Source organism: Heliangelus exortis, chromosome 7 (assembly GCF_036169615.1).
Source record: "Heliangelus exortis chromosome 7, bHelExo1.hap1, whole genome shotgun sequence".
Classification (NCBI taxonomy): Eukaryota; Metazoa; Chordata; class Aves; order Apodiformes; family Trochilidae; genus Heliangelus; species Heliangelus exortis.
The window spans coordinates 15,426,472-15,450,701 of record NC_092428.1 but is presented as its reverse complement, the minus strand read 5'-3'; the positions used below and the strand labels follow the sequence as shown (position 1 = coordinate 15,450,701).

The window sequence follows — 24,230 nt, the reverse complement described above, 5'->3', positions numbered from 1 at the left end:
AGGGGGTGGGTGGAGGTTGAAGCGTTCGCCCCCTCCCCGATCTGCGCAGTGGCGCCCGGCGCAGCCATTACAAAGCGGCGAGGGGTAAGGGGAGGGTAGGGTGGGAAGGGGGAAGGGCGCGCATGCGCGGTGTCGCCCGGAGCAGGCTCTATATAGGGGCGGGGGGGCAGCGGTAGTTCCGCATTGCAGGCGGTGGCGGGAACGATGGCGAAGTCGTCGCTGCTGTGCCTCCTCGGGCTGCTGGCGGCCGGTAAGCGGCCCGCCCTCCGCCTTCTCTCTCAGGGTTAACCTCGGCGGTCCCTCACCACCCAGGGCGGGAGGGAGGGGGCTGAAGGCGGCCAGAGCTGTGTGGAGCGAGGGGGGGGTGGGGGTGGTATCCGGGCGGGCCTAAAGCTGTTTCTCTTCTTTCATCAGGAGCTGCCGGGCCCCGCTGCCCAAAGCGCAGGGAGCGGAGGCAGCGATGATGGTGGCGGGCGGGGGTCTGTCGGTGTCCGGGCCCGGTGTGGGGCCTGACGGTCCCGCCGGGGGAGCTGGGCCTGGTAGGGGGGGAAATGATTTCAGGGGCGTTTTCGGGGTATCTGGTGCAGAAGCCAAATCGAGGGGGAGGGGGAAAATCACCTGAAAATAGCTATCACCAAACGCGGGGGGGGGGGGGGGGGGGGAATCCATGTGAGAAACCAGCCCTTCCCACAGCTGGTAGGAAAATGACTTCCCGGTGGCACCGGGTGATAGCATGGAGGGCACTTTGTGGCCGTATCTGACACTAACCGGGCAACCGTGTCACCTCGGAGAGCCAAGTGAGAGCAGTTGTTTTCCTCCCGGCAGTTTTGTTTATCTTTGTCACTTCTGGGTTGGATGGGTGTTAATCCTCTTGCAGATGCCAGGAGGTAGTAGCCATTTCTGTTGCGTTCTTTTTGCAGCTTCATTTCATTAGGGTCTCCTGCTCCGCATGGAAAATTCCACTGATTTTGCTGATCGCTGCCTTGTTACCTGTTGTTGATGAGGTGAAAGTGGTGGATGTGGGGGATAACTGATATTCTGCCATATAGCCTTATCACTGTAGGTTAGAAAGGCAGTGCTTGTATTTTTTTCCTTTGCAGAAGCTAGACAGTTACAGAAATGATTCATAGACTGACTGGAAGGGCAGGACACCTTCGGGTGGTGCTGTAGAATGGATAGAAATCCAAAAATTGAAGGAAGAATACAGTGATGTGCAGGTTTTTCAGAGAATTTTTCTTTGACTAAAACGATTTTAAACCTAGAGTTTATTTGCTTATGAGTTCAACCTGCAACATATTGTAAATCAATTAAAAAAACAAAAAAAAGCCTGTCTAGCTGTCAGCCATAGGAATCACCAGCTGGCAGACTACCAGCCAGCTATACCTTGGAGATCTCACATGATTGTACAGTGCTTCTTCAGTGCAGTATTTTAATATACTGGTATGTGGTTAATTTAATGGAAAACCTCAGACTTTCCAGGCTGGAAACAAGAAAGCAAATGTCAGCTGTCACTTTGCATGTTTATCTGCTTTAATAATGAGTCTTGTGTCTGCACTAAATTAATTGCTATCAGTTATGATTTTTATTGGATTTTTTTCTTAAACACTAAAGTTGTTGCAGTTTCACTTTAAAAGTGAAAAGGATTTGCCTTGAAGTATCCACGAAGTTTCCCATTTGTGTATATAGGGAAATTATAATGAGAAACCAGTCTAGCAATGAAAGTTAACTTGGTCTACCTGTTAAAGGCATGGATATGCAACTGAGCATACCAAAAAGACTTGTTAGTCTTGTTTGTCTTTAGGAAGTCACTGTTTTAACACAAACACTTGTTTTTTTTTCACCCAAGTCCTGTTATGACTACTAATTGACTCACCTATAAAAGTACTCTGCAGATTTTTCTGAAGATTTTGCTGTGACTCCCTGAAATGCTGTTTTCATCTACTAAGCTAACTAATTAGCTGTATCAAAGATCTGGCCACCCTTGGCATATCCTAATAGTGGAGTTAGCATGATTAGTAGTCCATGAGGATTTTTGGTTGACCTACTTACAGGGCTTCTGTGTATCTTCCCTTTAAGGGAATAAGAAAGGAATTAAAACAGTGTACAGGGCACAGGATCTCAGACCTACTGATGTGAACTTTGGTTATTGCTTGGCCTTGAGACTAGGAAAGGAGGAAAGCAGAGGACCAAAAAGAAAACAAAGTCAGTTTCTCTTGAGCTGGATTTTTTTTTCCCTTCTTGGTTAAATAAAAGTTCAGCTGTGTGTGAAAGGTAAAAAGCTTGAGGTTGTGGTTATTTCACCTCCCTAAAATAGTAGACTTAGCCAGCAAGCTAATATGTCATTCTGGTAGCAAACACTGGTCAGATTGCCATCTGTTGATGGGAAAACTGAAGTCCGTGTTAGTTTGACTTGAATTTTCTGGATAAGGTGAAAAATTGAGATAGTTGAACTCGGACTGTGCTCTGCAGTGTGCTGGCTTGTTCTTGTTGGGAATGTGATTTCTAGCAAAAAAGGTCGGCTGGGGCAGTCAGCTGCTGTAGATGAAATTGGGCAAGCAGTGAAAGGTGTCTTGAAGCTAAAAATACTTCTCCGTTTTCTTAGAGAAATAGCAGAGTGTGCTGTGGGAATGAGGCACCTTTACCATCACATACTGTAGCAGTGCTTCAGTAGTGCACCAGTCGAGTGGCTTTTCTAAAGTTGCCCTTGCACAATCTCCTTGTTTGCAGGAGGGTTATAAATAGAGCTGTTCTTGGTTGTGTCTGGAGGAGCTGCGCAAGCAGTTCTGCCTGGTCATGCTGGGTCAAAGGCGGCATCGCCTCTGCAGAGCTTGTGAAGGCTTCTGCGGTCTGCTCAGGCTCTCTTTGTGCTGTTCAGCACTTGTGGGAATCTCTGGAAACGCAGATGATGTAGGGGGTGGAACAAGAGGCTGGGAGCTTGTCAGCAGAATTGAACGTACTTTCATTAGTTGATGGTGATGTCAGTGGGGACTCTGAGAGGTTGGATCATACCAACACAGCGGATTTTCTGCAGTAACAGGCAGGAAGATTTTTACTTTGTATCAGTGGGGGTAGCAAGCCTGTTATCTGCTGGCTGCCAGAGGGATTTTGTTGCAGTGTCTCATTGGATCTGATTGTTCAGAACAGGTTTGGGGAAACACGTTACAATTACATGACAAAAAAAGTTTGCTTTTTCTTCCATTTTCTGTTTGATGTCTTTTTCCTTGATGTCTGGTATGCAATTCATTTGCTGCTATTGACATATCAGAGTTCCTATTGAAAGTTAAAAGGGGCACTTCTGTGGTCTTTGGTGTGTATGTTCTGGGGCAATGCCTGTCTGTGTATTTGGCCAAGGAGCAATGTTTAGTTTCAGTTTTGTTTTTCTTTCACTTGGAGGAGAGTCTCACCTTTACACTATTTATCCCGACTAGTTCTTAAACTTTGTCCTCTACTTCTGAAAAAGTCGGCATATAGAGACTCTTTTGGGCATGCTGAGTAATTGAATCTTGTAATGAGATTTCAAGGCTTGTGTTTTTTTCCAAATGTAACAGTTTAAAATAATTTGCCTGTGTTATTAGTATCTAGAGATCAGGGGTTAGTGCTTTCTTCATTCCTGTTATCAACTGCTTCACCACTATACTTCTGGGTAGGTTATTCTTTCACCTTGTGCACTGCAGTTTGCCTTTTCCAGGCTCTTCTGTATCTAAGCGTTTTCAAGCTGCTCTTTAAAATGTCCTTTGTCATCACTCTTGTACTTTTTGTGCTTAGCTGTGGGGGTCTGATGTCTTTCCTTTCCCAAGGGGAAAGGAACTTCCTGTTGAGTTGTCCTCCAGGTTTGGCACTCATTCTGCCTTAAAACACTTCTCTGGCAGCACTGTGAAAAATGACATTGCTTCCAAGATCACTCTTCTGTTTATTTCTGGTGGTCTCTTGAACTGCCATTCTGTTTTCTGAAGTTTTAAGGTGCCTGTTCACTTCATGGTGCTTTGCTGGGGCTGCAGTGTAATCTGTGGCTGGGTATTTTTGTCATCTTTTACAGACAAGGGTCTCTATAATTAGCAGACTTTTTCCATTCTTTGTGGTGTAAATATGCTTGCCTGTTGAAAGGAGGACATTCAGTACAGAATTTCTGCAGAGGCTGGCATGAAATATCTCTTCCCTGATAAAAACAAAACATCAAACCCCAAAAAATCTGAAAGGAATGGAGACGGGTAGCAAGTATGTTCAGAATATTTAGGCATATTTCTACAGAAATCTGCTGCAGAAGAAAATGTTTCTCATAGTTTCTTGGGAATATCTGAATGGGAGTGCTTAGTCCTGATGACTGCCAGATGCCCTTGAGCATCCAAATATCTTTTCTAGATTCAGTCATAGAAAAATCTCAGGCAGAAGTCAGGACTTGCTTGGCAACTTGGTAGCAGCCCTTGGCTTGGTAGACCTTTGGCATGAGTTACTAGCATCTGATGTGGTTACAACTTTTGAAATTTTATTTAAACTCACTTAACTGACTAGAGAGACTGGAGTACTGAGTCCTTCAGATAACTTCAGCTTGAGGCTACTGCTTGACTTGTTGACTCTTTGTAAGATTGGGTGAAGAGAAGTTGAGCCCTCTTGACTTCTTCAGATTAAATACACTTTGCTTCTGCCATTCTCAAAAGAAATGGGGAAAAGTGAGTAAGCTGTCAGCACAGAATGGCAGGGACTGATCCGTTCACTCTCTGGGCCATTTCTGTGATTATGAATGGCGTTTCTTAAATATTGCCTGGGAAAGAGCATCCCTCCTGATTAATATATTAAAATACTCATCTCTCCCTGGGAGAGGAATAACACAAATTCCTGAGGGAAGGGAAGGTTGTTTTCAGGAAAGGAATTACCTAGAAATTTTCCAGTAGCTGTCCTTGCAGAATGGTGATCCAGCCATGATGAGCATCCTCTTAGGTTCCTGTTCCCTGAAGAGGGGTGAAGAACTTACCTGTGCTTTATCACATGCACGCGTGGCTCTGTAAGCCTTCCAAGTGGTGAAGGTGGCTTTGTCTCCAGAGGGCTCTCACCTCTACTTCCCTGCCTTCTGACTGAATGTTGGCATTTTCATTCCAGCTGCCTAGTGTGGAGGAAGGAAGGGGACAGCATTTGCTGCTCTGAAGAGGTGTCTTGGGTAATGCACAGTTGCTGAAGTAGGTTGGTACTACTGTGGGAGTGAGTTGCAGTTTTTCCTTTATCTTCACAGCCTTTAAACTGGTGTGAGTGTATTTTGTGGTTGGTTGTTTTGTGTGTATGTGAATGAATTCCTAGCAGAGTCCCATGTGATGTTCAGGAGCTGTCACTTGTCAGGACACTGCTACTGGCCTTTTGGCAGTGTTGGGTTGTTGACCTGGGTCTCAAAGAAAGGGTTTCTGTGTCCTTTTCTGTTACTCCTCAGCTCTGGGAGTATTTTGACTATGTTGTTGAGCTTCAGGCTGTGTTTCTGTGGCAATGCTCGATCTTGGGGGTAATTTCTCTTGCCTGTCAGACACGTGCATCCGGGAGTTCACAGTGGGTATGAATCCCTTTTTGTTTGCTTGTTTTATTTTGAGAAGCTGTAGGCATCCTATGGTGCCTGTGGGCTGTCTGCTTGGCTAGGAGCCCAAAAGCTGAAGTCTTTTGTATATGCAAGATGTACACTTTATACATGGATTGTGTTTCCACATTCCCTCCCCCTTCTCCTCCATTTTCTTTTGCTGCTTAATTTAAGAAAAATTTTGTGAAGCAGACTGTTTCTGAAACTGAAGAAACCACATCTCTGAAGTAGTTCTAAAAGAGAGAAGCCAGTGAAGAGGACAAGTACAGAAAAACATCCTGGCCTTCACAGAAACTTGCTTGGTGCTCTAAAAATAGTGGTGTGTAAGAAATTTGAGGAAGGGGGTCTGATTTGAGTGGGTATGACTCGTGACTATTGGGAGGTCATCTACAGAGAAGGGAGAAATCTATTAAAAATGGCTGACCTTAGATAAAGGACAATATCTAAAATGAAGGAGTGCCAGAGATAACCAAGAGGGTAATCCTAATGGGTTTATCCAGTCAGCATTGAGTTGTGAGGTAGCTGACAGTGCTTTGTTTTCTTTTGGCTTGCTGCTATACTGGGAATGTAAGATACGATATTAAGGTGTCACTTCTCTTGCAGCAGAAGCTATTTTGAGGGAATGGACAAGATAACTTAAGACTTGAAATTTCATTTTGTTGGGAAACAGCAAAAGGTCTTAACCTACTTCACTGGTCTATTTGCTTTTGCTGCAGTGTAAGTTAATATAAGGAAAACCTCTGATTTATAATTAAGTAGGAGAACAAGCTAAAGGGGAAAAGCAGTGGGATCAGTAAAGGATTTCAGGCTTTTCTGAATCTTCAAGGTTTGAGTTAGAGTTTTTTAGTTCTTTTTTTTTCCCAGGAGATTCAGAAAGGGAAAGTGGATATTGTTGCAGTGAAGGTGCATCCTTCCATTTTAGATATTGAGTTCCATATTAAAAGTATTCCAGCATAATACTACATAATCTTGTGCAGGTTTAACTATATTTAAAGTCACTGTGGAAGATGCTTCAAAAGAAGGTGTGCTTAGTGCGTCTTCTGCTTTCTAGAATGTTCCAGCAATGTGTGGCATGGTTACCCAGTCATTGTTTGACCACACAGATCTGTACTGAAAGCATCAAGTGTAGACTTGTCTTCTCAGAAGGAAAAAACTTCCCCAGTGTTTGTAACTGGAAGGACACTTTTGTTCTTCTATTTTTTGTAGATGTGGTCATCCTCATGACATAGTTGCTTCATAGTTGATTTCCTGACTCTGTTGACATTTTTTATGGAAAAAATATGTAGGTATGTTGGCATTTTATCTTAGTTTGATGTGTGGGAATGAGGACTTAAAATAATACCTATGGGAAGGTATGGCATCCTAAAACTAGTTTTTGTTATTCACTGGCTTATGAATAGTTGAATGCTTCTTCATTCTTCACTGATTCTACTGGTCTTAATCAGTTTTGAGGTTGTGTCTTTGCAATCTTCTACAGGAGCACCAGGCAATATGAGTGTCCTTATTCTCAAACTGGAAATGCCCATGTGCCCAGAGGCAGTGCTTTGAGCAGGTTCTAACAAAATACAGCTCTCTACTTCTGAGAAATTACTCTCTGCTTCTGAACTGGTGAAGTGCAATGCAGGGCAGCAGTGCAATCCGAGGCATCAAGTAATTAACATACTGTCAAAAAGCAATCTAGTTTTAAGACTTTTTTTTTTTTCTCCCTTCTGAACAGAATTATCTACAATCTGCACTTTTCTCACCTCAGCAGGTCTAGGACTACTGCCTTGCTCTTCAGTTTACTTCTGCCTCAGTGTTGTAACCTGATGAGAAACTCCTGCTGCCCTGCCTGTCCCCCTGGCTGTGTCCTGGCAACTCAGAGCACTAGTGACTGACTGTGAGCATGTTTGACACAGAGGCCATAGAGGGGGGAATTTTTTAAAGACATGCAGCCAAAAATGTTGACAGGCATAAATCTGAAGCATAATATTTCTTTTGCCCTGCACTTAACCATGACCAGGTCAGAGGCTTGAAGGAACAAGACTGGCTGCTAGACATTCTACCAAAGCTAGTATGGATCTGAAAAGTCATGCAGTGACAGGATCTTAAAGTAAAAAGCCAAAAACGCCTGAAAGCTCAGTAAAAGCTAGATTTAAACCAGTGCTTGTTGAGACAGGAATTCCTCAGTTTGGGTTTTAAAGAGTCTCTTAGATCAAGGGTTTGAGAAACTGCTTGGAGTATCTATTGTAGCTTTATTGCTTGGTTCTGTAGTTTTACAGTATATTTCAAGCCAGGGAAAGGGGAGGGAACTAAAGGCGTAGTAACTATAGCTATAACTGTAAATATTTGGAACCCCTTAATTTTGTGGTTTAAAATAAAGGTCTTGCTTGACTTCAGCTAGAAGTTGACTCTGCAGAGCTTTCCTTTTGCTGTTCAATATCAAAATCTGAAAAGGAAGAATAACTTTCCCTCAACCAAGTGTGTGCTTGGTTATTATCCTGTCAGAGCTGACCAGTCTGACCTTGAAACTTACTTATTAATAGTGCTTCTAGATCAGTGCTGCTGTAATTTAGAGTAAGCCATTTCTAAATAATTTGCTAATATTTCTAATAATACATAATTTGAAGTCTTATTCCTACAGTCTTACAAGCAGTCCTAGAGTGCTGTCTTGCTGAAGAATAATATGCAATCTCAGCATTTTGCTGGGAAAGAGGATGGCAAACCTCAAGCCCTAGTGTAGTAAATGAGGTATGAAAATCATTTTTCTTAAAATAAATGGGTCGTTCCTCTGTACAATCCAGTATAAACAGGTTTATAAATCAACAGCTGGGAAGTCTCTAGAATGCCAGCTATAAAGCAGTGTTTATTTGGTTCTGTTTGATGTGTAGTGACTGTGCACCTAGCAGATGTGCTAGGAATTCAGCCATTAAGTTGATCCTCTAATTGGTTAGAACCAAGGTGTGAGTAATGGTACAGTGACTGTTCATCTGTCACAACCTTGCTAGAAGCCTTCTAGGAGTCTAGGAGGTGAGTGCCTGCTTTTGGTTGACAATATGATTTCACAGCATTTTGTGATGTGTAAACAGCATTGGTGTGAAGATGCTGACTCCAAAGCAACATCTATGCAGCAAATTGGTTTGAATGGGCATTTCTTCTGAAAAAGAGGTTGTGGTTTTTTAGAAAAAAACATAGGCAGCAGTGTCTTGCAGGCTTAAGGTACAGTGGATTTCTTTATAAGCTGTTTACTTTAGGATTGTAGCTGTTTCTTCATAGGTTAGTGCAATGCAGGAAGTTGACTGCTGAAGAAACTGAGCTCCTGACGGGCAGGATAGTTCTAGAAAACAGAGAGGTTGGATGTCCAGTTCAGTCAGTACAATAAAAAACCAAAACCACTTGGAAAGTTATTTAGAAGGTGCAGTTGATTAACTTGTCCTGTTACTTGCTAATAGTGCAGATCTCTTATTCAGGAGAGTTGTCCATAAATGGCATTCTGTGTTTTACTTCAAAACTTTATAGGTTGCAAGGCAATTCCACCTGGAGTGTGAGGTGCATCCTGACAAGCACTTCCAGTATTTTAATTTTTTTTAATTCCCCTTGTTTTTCCTGTACACAGTTAAAGAACTGACCAAGAGGAAACATAGTCTAAATAGATTTAATGGCTTTGAAAAATGTTTGGAGTGTACTTCATACCATTTTCCTCCCTCTTTTGCTTTCACTTCGGTGACACTGTTTATGAACAAGTACCTCTTAAATCCTCTGTGTCCTGTGTGCATTGTTGTGGCTTCTAATCAGCTTGGTTTGCTGGCTCTCACACCTGCTGTACGAGTCAAGGGTGGCTCACCTGTGAGAAGGAATGCAGACAGCACTCCCAAGCTAGATGTAGATGTGACTGCTGGCTCGGTGTTGAAGTCACAGCAAGAACAGGATAACAGGGGGATTGCTGCTGTGGGAAGCAGCTGTCTAAAGTGTAAATGCTTTTTTTTTTTTTTTTTTTTTTTTTTTAAAAAAAAAAAGGTGAATGATAGGGAATGGACTGCTTGGACACTTCAGTAGGGGAGTTCAACTTTGGGTTTTTTTCTGGGTTCTTCGGTTGTGCAATCTGTATTTAGGACTCGTGTTTTGGGCCAGAAATTGCCAAATTTAAACGCACTTAAAAACGTTAGTAAACCTAAGTGGACTAACAAGGCTGTGGTTATACTGTGCAGCATTTATCTGTTCATTTTGGAGGGGACATCGTTCAAGTGTGCAACTGTGAAAGAATGATTCTTTCTTTGGCAGCTGTGGCAAGCCCTGTTCTGTGGCAGAAGGACTGTGCCAAGGGTCCGGAGGTGTGGTGTCAGAGCCTGCGGGCAGCATCGCAGTGCGGAGCAGTGAAACACTGCCAGCAGAACGTCTGGAACAAGCCTACTGTAGTAAGTGTCAGCTTCAGAGACTCTTCCACCCCTGTAGTTAAGGTAGCTGTTTTCCATATGCTGATGGAGATTTTTCAAGTCTCTGATCAGAGTTAAGTGCTTCATCAGACAGTGCCCTGGTTACTGTGCCCTCAGTTGGGTGCTAGGCGAAGGTTGCTTTCTGCTTCTGTCTTTCATAGCTTGTCTGGTGACTTCTGTGACCTGCTGTTGCACAATCACCAAGCAGTGTGTGGAGCTGAAGCTAGTGGATTTCAGACTAGTTCCTCTTCATTTAACTGGCTCCTAGTTCATAGAGCCTTTTCTTACTCTTAAGCTGAGCACTGCCCAACTGATAGGCTTAATAAAAAAAAAACAAAAGCAAAAAACAAACTCTGGATGCTTCTTTAGGTCTTTCTTGTATGTCAAATGTTCCACAAAAGATGCAGCATATGCTAAATTATGAAAGTCCTGACCATAAATAATGGTACAAATGTTACACTTAGTGTGGCTTTTCAGGTTGTGTTTGTACTAGATGTACTAAATGTGAGATGTAGCTGTAGTTTGTGGTATTATAGGTGGGATATTTTCACAATATTCTAGGGGGGAAAAAAAGGCATTTTACTCACAGATTAGTTCAGTCCACCTTAGGTATATCTGTGCTGAGATGTTTCAGTTTGAAAGTAGGGGAAGGGAGGAAGCTCAGAGTGGCAGAAATGAGGGAAGCTGCCTGAAAGGTTCTTAGATTTCTAGTAAGTGTGAGCTCTCTGAAGAGTAATGTAAAAGAGGCTTAGGAGAAGGCTTCTTGGAGCAGTACACTTTATATTTCAAGGTGGAGTTAGGTGAAATGAGCATGTAATAGCATGCCTGATGCTTCGTACTGTGTTTATTTATGGAACAAAATCTAGACACACTTGGAATAGCCTCTTCTTTTATATAAAACATCTCTTTCCACCCCAGCTTCAGCTAGTATTATTTCAGTTCCAAATATGAGGCTTGTTCTTGGCACTGTTATTATGCACTGCATGTACAGGTCCTGAATTCTCCCAGAGTAACTCTACTTCCCTCTCCAGAGCAGTATCCCCTGTGACTTGTGTAAGGAACTCGTGACTGTGGTTGGCAAGGTTCTGAAGGATAATGGCACTGAGGTAAGTAGAGCTCCCCTTCTCCTTGCCCTAAGGTTTTTCTTGATTTAGTTGTCTTAATGTTGCAAGGTGAGGGGGTAGAAGAGCAGTCTGTGGGATGTTTTTCTTGACTTAAAGAGCATGTGTTGAAAGGGGGTAGAGTACATGGGGAAGAGCTTTTCCAAGCAGCCTCTTCTGGTTTAGAGATTAGCAAATTCTAGTGCATCTTAGACTCTAAGACGTCCTTGATTGACTCTGGGTTCTAATTGTTTTTATGCCTGCAGGCCATCGATCTTAAAAGGTGGGATACTGCAGTCTCTGAAAGTGGGTGATGACACCAAGTGGGCTTTTTTTTGTTGTGGGAACTTCTCTTTTGTGAACCTGGGAGTACTTTGTGTAAACAAATAACTGTCCCACTAGTTCATAATTTGACTTTCACTTCTTAAATGTAAATGTTCTTCCCTGGCCAGACTGTTGTGCAGGTCTTGCAATCATGGGTGTGGTCTCATTGAAGGTCCAGGACTGGGGGAGAAAAACCGTAGTGTAAAACTTTATCCTGGTTTTGCTTGCCAGGTGCCTGGAGCATAAGGAGTTTTTTTTTAGGCTTTGTGTCATCCATGTTTTGGGAAGAGGATTTGATATACACACAAACACATGTGTACAGAGAGAGAGAGAGAGTTGGGTATTTAGTTAGATCCTTTTGACAGTCTATAGCCCACCTCATCTTTTATAGGATGAGATCCGCTCTTACTTGGAAAAGACATGTGAGTTTCTTCCTGACCAAGGCCTGGTCTCAGAGTGCAAAGAAATAGTGGATTCCTACCTGCCAGTTATCATGGATATGATCAAAGAAGAGCTGGTGAGTAGATAATTTGCAACTCTTGGAATGAAAAGTTTTGCTCCTATCGATGCTTGAATTTCTCTTCTACCTAAGATTGTGCATATGGTCTTCAGTCCTCTATGGATCACTGATGTTGCAATTAATGGTGCAAATTTGAAGACTGCTTCTTTGCTGTGAAATATTTTCACTTCTACCCTGTGTCAGTGAGATGCTCCTCTGAACTTCATGTAAAAGTGCTGTCAGTCTAGACCTTTATGTACCTTATCTCCCCTAGGATAATCCTGAAGTTGTATGTAGTGCCCTTGCACTGTGCCAGTCCCTTCAGAAGCACCTTGCAGCAATGAAACTTCAGAAACAGCTCCAGTCCAACAAGATACCAGAGCTGGATTTCTCTGAGCTGGCATCCCCATTCATGGCTAATGTGCCTCTTCTCCTTTACCCTCAGGATAAACCCAAGCAGAAGTCTAAGGTAAGGGGCCAGTGTTATTCCAGTGAGAAAAGTTCCAAGAGAAGTGCATGTTTTTTCCTCCAGAGCTTCATTGCTCCTTTGCCAAAGAATTTATTGAGGATTCTTGGTGAAGATTGTTGTACTGGACAGAGATTAAGTTGATGTGCTTCACTTAGTTTCTGTTGCCTATTAAATTTTTTGTTGCTGCATACAGACAGGTATCTTCTTTCTTAACCTGTGGGTTTAAAGCTGAGTAATACAGTTGCAGCACCTGTGGATCCTGTGTCTAATCTTGCATTAACCACCAGTCTGCAAAGCCAGGTCTTGCCCTGGGTGTTCCCATCCAGGACTGTAGGGAGTCAAGCAGGTCTTACAGGAAGAGGTTCCTTCTGAGAATGAGTTTGGCACCAACATTCCAAGGAAGAATTCTCCGACATTCTGAGTAATGTGCCCTTCAGGGGAAGCATTTGTGTCTCAGTCCAGAGGTGACAGACTGGATCAGAAAAGAGCAAATAATTGACAAAGGGGAGTAGATGACACAATGGATTTATGAGTAGAGTGTCTTGATAGCAAGCCTAGATATGAGAGTTGCAGTTGAGTGGGTGGAAGATAAGCTGCTCTGCATGAAGCAGGTAAGACCTAGGCTAGATTTAGAAACCTTCCCACTGTGGTTTGTAACCAGCCCAACAGATTTTGGAGATTTGGTATCGTAACATTTGTCTCGGGTTTTGGTCCCTAATGTCCATCTATTGGCTGGCACACATACCAGCAGTAACTTGTCTCTTAATTGCTCAGGCTTTTGGGGATTTCATAGGGTATTTACTAAAGTCTGTATATAGTTCAAAATAACTTTTAAAACTTGGTAGTAATGGAAGCTTCTAAAACATGTTAAGCGAAGCTATGTCAATTTAAACTTTCTTTCACTCTTTGTCCAGGGAAGTGGGGATGTGTGCCAAGATTGCATTCAGCTGGTTACTGATGTTCAGGAAGCTGTGAGGTCAAATTCATCTTTTGTGAAGTCTTTGGTTGCTCATGCCAAGGAGGAGTGTGACCGTTTGGGACCCGAAATGTCTGATATGGTACACTGACTTTTTTTGTTTAAAAATATCTGTTACTCTGTGCAAACATAAAATAGTTTGTTCAGTGCCTTAGTCCTCTCAGTGTAATCTCTTAACAAAACAAAATGTCACATGCAGGATATGTTACACAGTGTAACAGTAACACTGCAGTGTGGGGTGGAGGGTGTGGGACTGGGGAGGAAGAAAGAGACTCCAGATTGGTTCTGCTCCTCGAAGGCAGGGTAATATGGTTGTATCAAGGGAGGCTTTTGCCCTGAGGGGAAGAATATAGGACTCATCAGATAAGTAGTTGTGTGTGCAAGGATTGTGTAACCCAAAGTGACTTTATATTTGGGGCAAGCTCTGAAAAATGACAGAATAGTTATTAAGTAGAGTAGGTAAACTAATACCTTGAGATGTATTAGAAAAGCCTAGATTAGCTCTGCAACTTACGTGGCTATTTATGACATTCTCTTCCTGCAGTGCAAGAACTATATCTCTGAATATTCTGACCTGGCTATCCAAATGATGATGCACATGGTAAGTTAAGTAGAACTATAATATTTGCTCTCTGCTTATTTCTGTGCTTTATTTGGAAACAGGAAACATTTAATAAAAGTCGGTAGAGACCCCTTGCTCTGTAAGCCTTGGTGTTAATGCTTTGAAGCTGGTGTTTAATTTGATGGTAACTGCAGTCTCAGAATGCTTTCTTTAGCACTTCCTCACAACCACATTAGTGGTGCAAAAGACACTCTGATCCTTTGAAATATAGGAGGTGCTGTACTTGTGTTTCTTTTATATTCTTTTATCTTCCTTTAACTCAGTCCTGTACTGATACCACTTCCCCCTACTCACCAAATATTGTATTCATAAGCATATTAGAGTTGTCTTTTTCACAGTGTTGCAAAATTGTTTCATGTGTTGGAGTTAATGTGTGTATCTGAAGAAAGATAAAATGTCCTTTGGAATTACAATCTCAAGACTCCTGCTCTCTGGGCTCTTGCTAGGAGCTGTTGAAAGTGGGTGGTATTGCACCAGCTCTGTTCTTCTGCAGCTACATGCAATATGTTTTACCTCTGACTACTTCCATAGCCTGCCTTTATCCAAAGACCTCAAAGCCTTTAAAAAAAAATGACTAGGCTTTTCCTTTGAGAATACAGTGCCTGGATGCCACAAACAGCGTAACAAATTTTAGGTGAACTTATGAACAGGGAATGTGACTGACTTAAACCTGATTTTGACAACACAATGGCCTGTCTTTACACTTACTAAAGGCTACTTCAAAGCTTGTACTGCTTAAGCATTTGGAGGGGAAGCAAATCTTTATTCCAACAACAATTAGTTTCCCTTTTTTAGCATTGCAATGCACTTATGTTAGTAATACATGAAATTGGAATATGCTTCTGTCTGAGCATTGTTCAGAGTCTGGAGGTAATCTTGCCCAGGATGCTTTAATAACTTCAAATGAATAATGCTGGTTTGCACTGTGCAATTAAATGTGAGTTGTAGCAATGCTAAGGATCTTTGGGATGGGGGCCATGTCAGATTCAGTCATCATGGAAAGAGTATATGCAGTTTCAAGTGTTTGACTTTTTTTCTCTTAACTGTTCTCTTTAATTTCTCCTTTCTCTGTCTCCAATATCTCTTGTCAACAGAAGGATCAGGTAGGTGATCAACTTGCCTGTGGTGATAGCCTGCTTGTAGTTTAGTTTTTCTCTTAAAGGACTTGTAGTTCACTTCTTGCTCTATTAGTTTTGCACATGGTGTGGTTGTACTCAGTGTTGACAGATACAAGGGATATTGGTGATACATATATATATATATATTGGAGATATATGTTGAAGACTGTAGACTTCCTCCAGTGGATCAGTCTTACTTCCAGGTGCCAGTTTGTGCTATGAGGACTTCAGCTTGACTATGCTTTGACCAGTGGAGCAGAAAATGAGCTCACTCTCATACAAGAAGGATTAGATGTAGAAAAAGCATGCTGGTGGCTACTGTCAGCTGCTGGTTTCAAGTCTGGACTCAAAAAGGCTTAAGCAAAGCTGTCTCTGGGTCTTATCTTGGTTAAACCTTAAAATCTAGGACAATGGTAGAGATGTTTGGAGTATATGGACTGAAAAGACAACGTGGGAGGCCTTTAGGCTCCTGCTCCCTAGAGCTATTTGAGCGTTTAATTTAACCAGTCCTGGGAGACCTTGTGTCTGTCATCTCTCTGTGAGAGACCATGTTGTGTGTACGTGAGTGTTGCTGTAACTGCTTTTTGCCATGCATGAAACAAAGGGCTTGACTTACCAACTACTCCAGGTAGTACTTTTATCACTGAGACACTGTTTTTGCCTGCGCATGAGGTTGTGGCATGATGTATTAACTGTTGCATAACCTACTGTAAGAAGCTTTATGCCCTGGTGAAAAGTTTCTCACTTTGTGTGGGTATAACTGTAGTGCAGTTTGCCTCATGCCTGACATTTATTTTTGCATTTAGAATGATGGAATGGCTAGGGTTGGAAGGGAGCTTAAAGAGTATATAATTCCAAAACCCCTGCATGGACAGGGACACCTTTTACTACACCAGGCTGTTCAAGGCCCCATCCAATCTGGCCTTGAACACTGTCAGGGAGGGGGCAGACACAAATTCCTTGGACAATTCCAGTGTCTCACAACCCTCACAGGAAAAAAATCTCTTCATAATGTCTAAGCTAAATCTCCCCTCTTCAAATCTGAAACTGTTTCCCCCTGTTCCCTTGCTACACACCCATATAAAACACCCTACCCTGGTTATCTTGTAGGCCCTCTTCAGGTATTAGAAAGCTGCTATAAGGTCACCTCGGAGCCTTCTCTTCCCTAGGCTGAACAATCCCAACTTCCTCAGCCTGTCTTCATTGGGGAGGTTCTTTAGTGATGTGTATTTCTAAAATTTTTGAGAAAGACATAGCTTTTTGAAAGACTTTTTCTGTTTGCAGTTTTCCCTCTTGCTGTGAAAAGAAGACTCAAAATCCATGACTCACTTTTTCTTACAGGCTGTGTTCAGTAATGCGGGGATCTCTTTGCAAAATGTGATGTTACTGGCTGCTTTGAAGAAGGTAGTCTGTGAATGAGAAAAGGAGACTTTCTTTTAGGATTTCTCTCTCTTTTGGGTGAACTCTGCAGTCAGAATAAATAGCCTCTTCTGTGATTACTTAAAGCTGCTTCAGGGGAGCAGCTTCAGATGCAGGTGTAATGTGGTGCTGGTGGCCTGTTTTGGTGTTGGTAGCTCTTAAGTCAACTCCTTTGAAGGGCTTGCATAGTGTATAAATAAGCTCATGGTAAATTTTTTTTTTTTTTTTAATGGATGTGGTCTAACCTCTTCCTCTATTATAAGAACTGCTAAATTTCACCTGGTAGCTGTACTGCCTATAACCATATAAAATGCTTTGGCAATACTTGAAGTAGAAGTAGTCATGAAACCTCTGGTTGTGTTGGAGTCTCTTAAAATTTTGTTCTCTGTGCCTGTTCAGAGTCTCTATAGAAAGGGCAGAGTCTTCTAGATATCTAAAAATGGCTTATGCATTTCTTTCCAGCAACCAAAGGACATTTGTGCCATGGTTGGATTCTGTCCCTCTGTGAAATCTGTTCCCCTTCAGACTCTGGTGCCAGCTCAAGTGGTCCATGAAGTGAAAACAGAAATTGTGGAGGTATGATGGACTTTCTGTACTCTTAAATTTTACCTTTCTACTTTAGTGTAATGACCTAGGAAACCATGTCTCCCTGCATATAAATTCCTGACTGCTTTTGCTGCTTCTTACCTGTGAAGACAAGAGCTGACTGATGTTAGAATAGAAGAGCAAACTAAACTGAAGCTATAAGGTAATGCTTCAGGATCAAAAGGATCCAGCAGCAGAATATAGCAGCCATTTTGAGTGACACCTCAAATGTTACAGGGCAAATTGCTGACTTTTAGTTTGCCCTGTATTTGGAGTTACACTTGGATCCCTTTTAAAAATGGGACAGCACTCTGCATGTGCAGGTGGAAAAGATCAGGATCAGAATGCTGAGACTGAGTTAATGGAGAAACCCCTTGGCTTTTGAGAAGGACATAGGCTGAGATTTTTTCAAGAGGAAAGTCTCTTGAGGACAGTTAACTTTTGATTGGCAGGCTCTGAACAATTCCTCTTAGGTCCCTCACTTTCTAGGCTTCTTTTGCAAACACACGAGGGTATTCTCAATTTTAGTAAATTATTAATTTTGTCTTCAATTAGTTGTCATGGTTTAACAGTATTTTGTTATATGAATATATGAAGAAAAAATAAAATATGAAGTATTTTAAAAAATACTTCATATGTCCTTTGATTTCAGACACTTTGTGGTTGCTTATTTCTCCCTGTCTGTCACATTCAAACCCCCTCCTTATACAGTGTGAGGCTTGTAATCTTAATTAGTCATACAAAATAACCATTCAGAAGTGATCTTACTGAGGCCTTTGAGGTTGGTTTTGAGTTCTGCATGACCTTTTAAATTCACCTCAAACTGGGCAGCTATGTAAGTGGTGTGCTGTGCTTGAGTGCTAATGCTGTTAAACTGATCTTTACAAACTGATCTGGTGAAATGCCAAGTGTTGATTTATTGTTGTGTGTGTTTCTTCTGTGTACTCAGAAACCTTCAGTTCAAGAGAAAACTTTATCCTTATGTGAAATATGTGAGACCATGGTGAAAGAAGTGACTGGCCTCTTGGAGAGCAACAAGACAGAGGTGTGGAATTGGTACCTCTTCCTAGGCTTTGGCTGAAATGGGCTGTATTGGAGGGGGAAGGACAGTTAATTTTGCCTGTTTTCAGGAAAGGAAGATTTCTATCCTGGGTGGGATGGAGCAAGAGAAGATGTGCATATGAATTGAGTCAGGTTTCTCTTCCTCATTTACCACATATCTTCCATTGTGCTTCAGGAGGAGATTGTACATGAGATGGAAGTCATCTGCTACTTGTTCCCAGCAAGTGTCAAAGACCAGTGTAAGGACTTCATAGATGTCTATGGCCAGGCTTTGATTGACATGCTCTTGGAAGCAACGAGTCCTGAAGCTGTGTGTGTTATGCTGAAATGCTGTGCAACAAATAAGCCTCCACAGCAGCCAGGTCAGTACTGGGTGATGTTGAAAAATGAGCTTACCTACCATTGTATCTCTTTTAAGAACATGTACTTTATTACTTTGCTGATGCTGCCTCCTTTCTTCTGTTTGGTAGAACTACTTAAGCACTGACTTCTGGGTTTGGTTTTTTTTTCCCCTTAGTTTTGGTGAAACCTGCAGGTGGCTTCTGTGATGTCTGCAAGATGGTGGTAGCTTATGCAGACAAAGAACTGGAGAAGAATGCCACAACATCTGAAATAGAGGCTTTACTGGAAAAAGTCTGTCACTTCCTGCCACAGTCTGTCAGTGATCAGGTAAAGTGTTTGTGCAGGAGGCAGGCTAAAAAAGTAATGTTCTTGTTGATAGGTTGGCTTTACATGGGTCCCACAGTGACAATGATGTTTACCTTGTTTTCTGAGCATTTAACCTGATACTGTCTCTGCATGCCAATTTTAGGTCCGTCTCTCAAGTGTCTCTGCTTCTGCTATAAATGTTCAGGTACTCATAATAGAGGTCTCTGTGTTTGGCCCAATGCCTCTGTCCCTGACTGGAGACAAACTGTCCACAGGTGCAGCTGGGGCTGGCTTGTGTTCAGCAACCTGATCTGCCCTAGGTTTTTTCCCCATTACTGGTTAGCACCAAAGTGTAGTAGCTTCTTGTGTGCAGTGGAGCAAAAAAATCATAGTCTGTTTGATCTGAGGCAGTCAAATGACCACAGAAGCCTACCAGAACAGGAGGATGAAACATCTTGCAGAATATATGGAAAAACTAGAGAGCAGCATCTTTTGGTGGTTTTTACAAGAGTAGTTAGTCTTCCTCTGCTAGAAGCTGGAAGGAGCTTGGAGTTCAGGAGGGTTAGGTTTTTGCACTCCCCATCCTTGGGGTTTGGTAGTCCTTGGAGCAGATGGAGGCTTTTCAGGGTTTAAATTGACTGGTGGGATTGCTGTACTCATTTGTAGTCAGTCCAGGTTTGTCTGGAAATCCTCTGGAACAGTGGGTGGGAACAGCAGAATGTTTTCTTCAACACTGATTTTGTTCAAGGGATTAACAAACTAATTGGAAATAGATGAGCATAATTCCAGTGAGACAGTAAAAAGCAGCACCTGTTAGGCCACAGTTTTATTTATTTTATTTATTTTATTAGGCCACAGAAGATTTATCTGGAAATCTTATTGGGTGGCTGCTGAGTGTCAGCAAGTGTCAACTGCTTATAAGTTAACATTATAAAGGCTGAAAGCAGCGATGAAACAGCTATTCCTGCTAACTGCTGTGAGGCTGTTTAATCACTGTGGTTCACTTATTAATCGGTGCCATGAGGCTCTGCTGAGCACAGCAACATCTCCCTGTGCTGTGGAGATCGCCTCTCCACTAGAGGGCTGACTTGCTGGCGAGCAGCGATACTGCTGCCGCCGGGCCTCACGGGAATAGTAACTACTTGGGCTGAAAGTGCTTAGGAGTCCTGACTGCGTTGCTGCTCTCCTGCTCAGGATGTTTGTCTCCAGCTTGTTTGGTGTACTTTCCTCTTGAGACACCAGTGATCTCCATGGCTAGAGACAAAGATTTGCAAATCAAAGCATGTCCTGCTTAGTTCTTTTCCCAGTGTCCATCCTGTGTGATTCTTTTCCTTTTGACCCCTTTCTCCTCATAACCTGGCTGCAGACAACTGCAGCCAGGTAAGAACAAGCATAAATGGTGTAGTTGTGTAATTAGTGTGGCCAAGTCCTTTTGAATGTGCAGAGCTCAGGCCTCTGGTTGATGCGTTTGGAGTGTGTTATCAGATGTTTGGAGAAGTGTATACAGTCGTGCCTGCTAGAGGTCTTTCTCCTGCAAGACTCTTAACAGGAGAATCTCCCAAACTGTTTTTTTTTTCCAGTGTGTTCAGTTTGTGGAACAGTATGAACCCGTGGTTGTGCAACTCTTGGCAGAGGTGATGGATCCCACTTTTGTTTGCACTGTGAGTATTGCGTTCAGTTCTATTGAGTATGGGCTCTGATGCAGCCCTGCTTGCCCTTCTGTGTGCCTTCCAGTGCCTACCATGCAGAAGCTCTGCTGGAATAAAAATCAGCACCCTGAATGCTTGGAGCAAGTGTGGTTGAGCAAGGCCTCAGGCTTGCTGAATGGACAGCTGTCTGACTGCCAGCCCTGTGCAAAGAAGGGTGGAAGAAAAGAGCTGTCAGTGGTTTCCTACTGCTGAAGTTCAATAGTAAGGTGCAGTGTGCCCTGAATGTGATGAAAGAATGTTAAATGACCTTTCTTGAGAAAGGTCCCTTTCTAAAAGCCCCGTTTTTTGAAATTTAATATGAAGAAGCAGTTGTGGTAACTTAATTCTTGCCTGTGTCAGATTGCCTTACTGTGGGAGCTCCTGAAGCTGTCTCAGTGTTGCTTCCACACTTGTTCAGGTGGAAGCTCAGCCCTAAGGCTGGAGTTGAGATCTCTTGGTGCCAACAGAAAGCTGCTAACTCTGCTGCTATTCTTTTCACAGAAACTCGGGGTATGTGGATCAGCTAAAAGGCCTCTCTTGGGTGATGATGCTTGTGTCTGGGGCCCAGGCTACTGGTGTAAGAACATGGAGACTGCTGCTCAGTGCAATGTACGTAAAGCAGGGTTCTGCCTCAAGTTTCCCTCTGGTCTTTGATAGCTCCTTAAAAACAACTTGTTTTAAAAAAAAAAAGTTGTTTTTCAAAAACAACTTCCAGCTTCTGTGCCACACTTTTAAATGGATGAATTCCAGTTTTGGGAAGCAAAAGAGGACTTGCTAGAGGCAATCCTTAGCTTGCTTAAAGCAGACTCCTCTGCCTTTAATTCCTACCCCCCACCTGCCTGCTAGCATTTCAGATTCTATAGTAAGGCGTGAGGTGAGCTTTTATAGATAGTCTGTGTTCCTGCAGCTGACAGACAATGTCACAACCTCTCATCAGGCCCTAAAATTTGGCTTCCAGTATTGCTGTGGGCTCATGCTCTCTTTCCCAGACTGTAATGGCTAAGGGTCATCAACATTCCTTCCGGAAGCCTCTGGGTGGAGACAAGGATGTTATTTATTCATCCTTGGAATAACTTCTTAAAAGAACAGATTTGTTCCCAAGATCTCTGCTCAGAATGAGGTGTTGAATAGTGTGTGTAGATGCACACTTGTTTGCAAAGAGTCTTTTTTCCACTAACACACACAATTTCTTGCCCTTTAGGCTGTTGATCACTGCAAACGTCACGTGTGGAACTAGAAGAAGAATTTCCAGTTCTGAAAGTTTGCCATGGCTCTTAAAAATGCGGGCCAAGGTTGATGGGAGAGCTGTATCTCAAGTGACCCTCCTCTGCCTCATTAACAGTTTGACCTTCAAGTTCCTTTATTGTAACTTCTGTAGCAGTGCTGCTGTTGAAAGATCAGATCTTCATTGTTGACTTAACAAAGTTATTTTTGATTGTACAGTTAAACTCATTATGCTCCTAAAAATAGTCAGTGTGTTATAGATTTTTTTTTTAATTGGTAGGCTGAATTTTTTATTAGGTGCTGGCAGAGAAGGTGAAATGAATTTTAGAAATGTCAGAGAAGGTGAAATGAAACAAAACTTTTAATTAAAAAAAAAAAAGGAATACAACAGTGACTAAACTTTCAAATGTCTTTCTGTAGTCAGCATTGGGCAGAGTACATGCCTTGCATTTTTAACATCTGGCTGGAATATTAATTTTCTGCATAACTGTAGGAGAACTCTAAGGGATAATGTTGAATCTGGGAATCCCTTGGGCAGGAATTTTCAAAGCTCTGAAGTTGCAGAGGAAGGGACATCATGTGCCGAGCTGACTTTCTGAGTAATTGGTACCTAAAAAAAAAATGCATTTGCATTTGAGTAACCACGCTTTTGCACTTGAGTGACTACACTTAAGGTTCATGGTCTTATAGCTAAGGAAGCCTTTCCTCAGCCTATGATCTGTGTAGTTTTTTTTTTTCCTTGGGACTACTAGATCTAAGTCTTTTTTTTTTTTTTTTTTTCTCTCCTGTCAAGCCCTGTACAGTGGGATTTCAGTCTTTTGAAGCATGCTGATGTACTTGAAGAATTGCCTCCCTCTTTTCTTATCCTTGTTGCTCAATTCTGCTTAGTCTTGCAGCTTCCTACATGCAGCCAGCTGCAGGTGCCAAGGAGGTGGAACAAGCTGGATTGTTAGAAGATGGAGGGGAAAAATGTCAGCAGGGGCTATTCATCTGTCAGAGTGCAGTATAGAGGCCAGAATACATGAAAAAATATTTTGTTTTTCTCTTTTAATTGTAAACTGTGTTCCTTGATCTGATTTTTTTTTTTTTCGTAGCATTTTTCAGTCATCTAGAATTTCAGCAATGCTATGAGGCTCAGGGGCAACTGCTATTGCTGCTGCCCATTCTTACTCACCTGTCTGAGTAGTTCGAAGTATAATTTTATTTTTCCCGAGTTCCCAATCTTTTTGGGAAAAGCGAGTAGCAAGTGGAGATGGCAGATGGTAAGAGCACTGTAATAGGTATTTGGCAGCTCCCCTGGCATACCTGACATACCATGGCATGGTTGCCTGACCTGCCTCTGCCACATCCCACTGCAATGGCCTTCTGAACAACAACAACAAAAAAGCCTCTGAAGGCAGACTGCTGCCCTGGAAACCAGGGTGTAGGGGCCTCCAGAATGAGGATCATGCTTGTGTTACTCAAGGCAGACCTCACACCTCCCCAGCAGCATTCAGTGTGTATTTCTGATAAAATTAACCCCCAAAACTGAGGAACCAAAGCAGCTCTGAGGAGACCTTTGGGAAGGAGGAGCTTTGAAAATTCCAGTCCTGTTCGAAAAGGTGCCAGCAACTACTACTGTTCCTGTGGTGTCTTGGGCGAGGTGGGAGCTTGAGTGAAAAAGCTTTAGCAACAAGCCAACTGTTTTGGTTTGTTTTTTTGTTGTTGTTGTTTTTTTCAGTTTAATGGAAAACCACTCAACTGCACCTTTTTTGTTACTCTGTGTACATCCTAGATGTCTGGGCAATGTTGACAGATGGTAACACTGGTTTGTCTTTCCTGTTTGCTTTTGTACAGAATGCTGAAGCACTCATGGCTTAAAAAAAAAAATTTAAATTTTCCCATAAGATGTAAAATACCTGCAGCTTTCTGTCTTGGCAGGCTTGTGTGGTGGCTCTAGTGGTGTATCCCAGTTGGGGTAGATATTCCAGATAGGAAACAGTCTCCCTTCAGTGTCGCTGCCCTGGAGGTACAGGTTGTGTTACACCACAACTTGTATTTGATCTTTTAAATTGGATGGCATTCTCTTAATGGGATTTTTTTGAGGGAGGTGGGCTGGGGTAGGGTGGGAGGTTAGGAGGTGGATTGACACTCGTACAGGTTGGCAAGGTCTTAATTTTCTTGGTTTTTAGTAATGAAGGATTTGTGCCAGTGATCTGTGGGTAATGCGAGCTGGGGGAAGTCCTGGGCTAGCACGGGGAGGCTCTGTGTTTTTTTCCTTTCCTGTGGCACGTGGCCTGCTTGAGTTATGCCGGGGGGACACGTGCAGTTGCTCTCTAAAGAACATTGTCTTGATTTTTTGCACAAAAGCTTCCTTAATGAACAATAAAAACCTTCTATAAACCAATAGGTTTGTGTGCTTCATTCCCTCGGTGTGTGCTGGTTGCTGATGGAACTTGTTAGCTTCCCCTTCCCAGCGGAGCCGGGAAGAAGGCGTGTCCTGAAATGTCACCGGGAATCTGGGGCTGAGTGGTAGGATTCGGGTTGCCTT

At 42.5% G+C, this 24,230-nt stretch overlaps 1 protein-coding gene across 4 annotated transcripts; it reads left to right on the top strand.

Moving 5' to 3' along the window:
- Positions 1 to 120: 120 nt before the first annotated feature.
- Positions 121 to 24,086, top strand: LOC139798412 (prosaposin). Of its 4 annotated transcripts, XM_071749010.1 has the most exons (16): positions 121 to 250; positions 9,815 to 9,948; positions 10,998 to 11,072; positions 11,782 to 11,907; positions 12,164 to 12,358; positions 13,273 to 13,416; positions 13,879 to 13,935; positions 16,416 to 16,478; positions 16,956 to 17,069; positions 18,028 to 18,123; positions 18,316 to 18,502; positions 18,658 to 18,809; positions 18,952 to 18,993; positions 20,369 to 20,449; positions 20,978 to 21,085; positions 21,678 to 24,086. In XM_071749010.1, exons 1-16 carry the CDS (start codon positions 205 to 207, stop codon positions 21,711 to 21,713), a joined length of 1,656 nt encoding a protein of 551 aa, XP_071605111.1. In that variant the 5' UTR covers positions 121 to 204; the 3' UTR covers positions 21,714 to 24,086. The 4 variants fall into 4 exon arrangements, with proteins under 4 accessions (XP_071605111.1, XP_071605113.1, XP_071605112.1 ...); XM_071749012.1 differs by lacking the exon at positions 16,416 to 16,478; XM_071749011.1 differs by lacking the exon at positions 18,952 to 18,993.
- The last annotated feature ends 144 nt before the right edge of the window (positions 24,087 to 24,230 follow it).

What these genes read in the sequence shown, in the direction of transcription:
- LOC139798412 (XM_071749010.1), top strand. Translation starts at nt 205, where the DNA reads ATGGCGAAGTCGTCGCTGCTGTGCCTCCTCGGGCTGCTGGCGGCCG. An exon ending in CCTCGGGCTGCTGGCGGCCG is followed by an intron (nt 251 to 9,814) that starts GTAAGCGGCCCG and finishes TTTCTTTGGCAG; the next exon opens with CTGTGGCAAGCCCTGTTCTG. An exon ending in TGGAGAGCAACAAGACAGAG is followed by an intron (nt 18,124 to 18,315) that starts GTGTGGAATTGG and finishes ATTGTGCTTCAG; the next exon opens with GAGGAGATTGTACATGAGAT.